The sequence below is a fragment of the Morone saxatilis genome, unplaced genomic scaffold (assembly GCF_004916995.1).
Source record: "Morone saxatilis isolate NCDOM2014 unplaced genomic scaffold, NCSU_SB_2.0 Contig24, whole genome shotgun sequence".
NCBI classification, from domain to species: Eukaryota; Metazoa; Chordata; class Actinopteri; family Moronidae; genus Morone; species Morone saxatilis.
In genome coordinates, this window is record NW_023339807.1 from 25680245 (window position 1) to 25683930 (window position 3686).

A 3686-nucleotide genomic window follows, 5' to 3' on the forward strand; every position below is an offset into this window, starting at 1 on the left:
GGGATCAAACCACAGCCTCTTTCATCACTTGTCTGCCTTGTTCACCTTCAGGTAATCTGTTGCACAACATTTGTAAGGCACATTTTCAGTTGACATACCATTCTTATCTCACAAGAACATATAGGTCAGACAATACTTTGACTGTAAGAACACACAATGGATTTAAAGAAATGGTCAGGTGTGTATGTCTTTAACCTGCGCTGGAGATCACCTGTAGAGTGTGAACCTCTCTGTTTATTGTACTGTTTTTTTCCAGGCATGCAATAAGGATGATGGATGTAGGTTATGTATACACAGCACTGAAACATGAAGGTGACCTTCTGTTTCAGCTCCTGTGACAGTGAAGGTGTCAGGTTAAAGATTATCTGAAGTCATTAAATCTGTTGGACCTTTGCTCTATGCTCTTATTATTAATCTAACCTCAGACGGTCTGTTACCTTCTGCAGTTTGGTGCTGTGGAACAACTGATGGACCAGTTGTTTGATGTTTTCTATCTTTTGGATGGGGAAATAATGACTCGTGTGTGCTAGTAAGGGCAGAACCTGCATGATGTTGTTGTATCAATATGTCCTGGAAAAGGGCTGGGCTGAATGGTTGGGTGATAAGTAAATATTGGACTTTGACATGAGCGACTGCAGATTACCACCTGTCTTCTACAAACTGACAACATTAGTTTGTTTTTTACCCATAACCATGGGCTTTCTTTAACCTCGACGTTGTAGTTTTAGTTGCCTAAACCTAATCAAACTTAAACTGAAAACGAGAACGCTCAAACTGTTCATTCATTCTCGTTTGGGTTGGAGTATTTGTTGGTAAAGCGGAATGATTTTAGTGATTCTGACGAGTCTAGAGCAAAATTAATAATTATTAGAATAATTATAGTTCATATAATCTGCAAAATTAATTTTTAATTTTATGACAATCCACCCAATAGTAGTTGAAAATATGACTCTTTATAACAGTTTAACAATGTAACTCTATTTCCACTGGCACTGAACAAAACCACATACTTGAAGGAGTTTGAACTAACAACCAAAGCTGTTGTTTTTCATAATAGAGTCCGTCTTTAACGTCTTGAAGGCTTTCTTTAACAAGTATGTCAGAAGTCATGCTCAGGCACAGAACGGAGGTCAAACATCATGCGTTGATGCAGCACCTGCTGGAGGTTGTTTGCATTTGCTCCAGGGCACATCAGCAGTATGCAAACCAACCAAGAGGCGTTTATGGACTTCTTTTGATAACCTTGTTACCCCATGCTTTATATTAAGAGTTTCATTTTTAAAAAAAGCATGCACGAGTTATGGAATTCATTTTCTCTCCCTTTTCAAAGTTCAACTCATTTAAATCCTCTAAAACTTTCTAGTATCCAACAAATCAGGTCATGTTTGGAGCTTTAATGTGAACCTGAATTTTCAGTGTTTCATTATAGTAGTAACTTCTTAACACACATAAACAGCTTATGTCCTGAAATCAAAGTGAAAGTAGGTAAATTGTTTCTCTGTGACTAAATGTCTGAATGTCAGAAAACATTCTTATGCATATCTGCAGTTGAATGATTGGGTGTGAAATGGTCAGATACATTTTCCACTTCCCACTTGGTGGAGTTCTACAAAAACTTTTTGGTAACTTTGTGCATTTTTTTTTAATTTATTCTCTTATTAGTAATTTCTCTCTATATTAATTCTCCACTTGAGTGCATTTGAATCATTTTTAAAGCGCTGGGTGAAACAATGAACCCTGAAAGAAGTGCAGCTTCAGGTTAGAAGCAGGTGAACCGATGAGTGACTGACAGGAAGAGGACTAGGATATCATTACAGATAGTTATCCACAGAAGGAAGGCTGTATGACTTTTAAACAATGTTAAGTAAGAAGAAAGCATTCGTCTCTCCACATTCCCGCCATTCTTTGCTCTGGCCCAGGACACAATATACCCAACACACCTGAGAGAGGGAGAGAGGGGCAACGCCCAGGTAAACCTCTTAAATGACTTGTTAAGACGCGCCCACCAGTCTTTAAGGTAGATATATTAAGGTGGAACTGCCAGGAGATGACTGGGTCAGTGAACAGTGTTCGAATGCAAATGTTCAGTATTTAAAATGTTATATTTTAAAATTATGATATTGATCTATCTGTGGCATTATGTTGTTTGATGTTTTATAATTCCAACACCACAGCACATTGATTAGTTAAGACTAGTCAACAAGTTTTAATGGAGATACAGTTTGTTTAATGAAAGCAGTAATGAGCAGCCTGCTTCCCCTCGAGCCTGTGAATGGCTTTTATTCTACACCATCAATCCATATAAATCAGGAAACGAATGATCAATGGATCCGTCTCCATGGGACAGCAGCGGAGTGGAAGACATCTCTATGAAATGTTCACTCAGAAAGAATGAGACCCGTCCAATTAGGGACAACAGAGGGCTGCTGCACTGCGACTCAGCAGCTTTTCATCATTTTACACAGACTGAAACATTCCCCCGTTAACAGATTGACAAAAACCCAAATACTCTGAATGTCTGAATGAGTTGGGGTAAGTGTGAGGATGGCATACTTACAGTTACGTAAAAATGACTGAGAGAGCATGGAGAAGAGAATATCGGTGTTAGCAAGTAAAGCATCATTAGAAATACAAATGACAGTAAACTGAGATTATTCTTCAGCGCTGAAAAGGGGTTACACACGAAAGAGTCCACGCCCAAAAAGCAGCAGGCACTTGTTACTACTGTTAATGGATAGCAGAGAAGTCAAGCTTAAGGTGTGAAAAGGTTACAAGCTCCCTGATTTAACAACTGTGTCATATCTACAATATGAGACCAGCGTATGAGCGTTTGAAACAACATATAGATCAACACTTGTTTGTATTGTTGAGAAGTCGGTAACAATAAATAAGCAAGATAAAAATCCTGACTTTCCTATTTAGGCAATGGTATGTGCAGCAGTTCAAGTGCCCATTCATATCAAGTTGGCATTTTTAAGTAATGTTATCACTGGTTCTTAAGAAAACCTTGCAAAATACTTCATCTGAACAGATTAGGGACCCCTGAACCTCACTAACCTCTGACCCTGCACACACCTCCACAGGACACTTACTCGGGTAGCGGTAGTAGAAGTCGTTCTCATAGTCGGTTCGGTTTGTTTCATGCCACTCCTTTGCATCCGTCTCCTCGTTGTACTGCACCAAGACGCCGAAGAGGATGATGAGGATGATCTCCAGGATGAAGCAGATGATCGGCAGCTTCAGCCGCATGTTGGTTGCTGCGTCCGTCATGTTTTCTTCCCAGCGGGTCGAGGAGGAGAGGACGAGTGGGGGCTCGATCTTGGAGTTGGGGTGAAAAGGATTAAAGGTCCAGCACAGAGAAAGGTAGACACGCTCTGTCTCTCTCACACACACCCAGGAGTGTCCTCGGTGCAGAGACAGGAGGCTGGTGTGTGTGTGAGGGTGGCAGAAGCTCAGACAGACACAAGAGCTGGTGTTTCATGTGTGTTTTTGTTCTGCAGGGTGACACCTACCAGACCTGCCTCCCCATGAATAATGCAGGCTCGCTTTTAGCCCTGCCCCTCAGCTACTGTACTTTTTAAGGTGGACTGAAGTGCTGGAACTCGCCTCATAAGTCAGTAATAAGTGTTAATCCATTACTATGTAGGGATGGGGATCGAAACCCGGTTCCACTTTTTTCAAAACCC

At 40.7% G+C, this 3686-nt stretch overlaps 1 protein-coding gene across 1 annotated transcript in view; it reads right to left on the reverse strand.

The window, feature by feature from the left end:
* rhbg (Rh family B glycoprotein) overlaps positions 1-3450 on the reverse strand; it is a 14816-nt gene extending 11366 nt beyond the window's left edge. The window contains exon 1 of the mRNA XM_035673145.1: positions 3093-3450. Within this exon, the coding sequence (XP_035529038.1) occupies positions 3093-3270 (178 nt within the window). The 5' untranslated portion in view covers positions 3271-3450. The remainder of the gene's footprint in view (positions 1-3092) is intronic.
* Between the last annotated feature and the right edge of the window lie 236 nt (positions 3451-3686).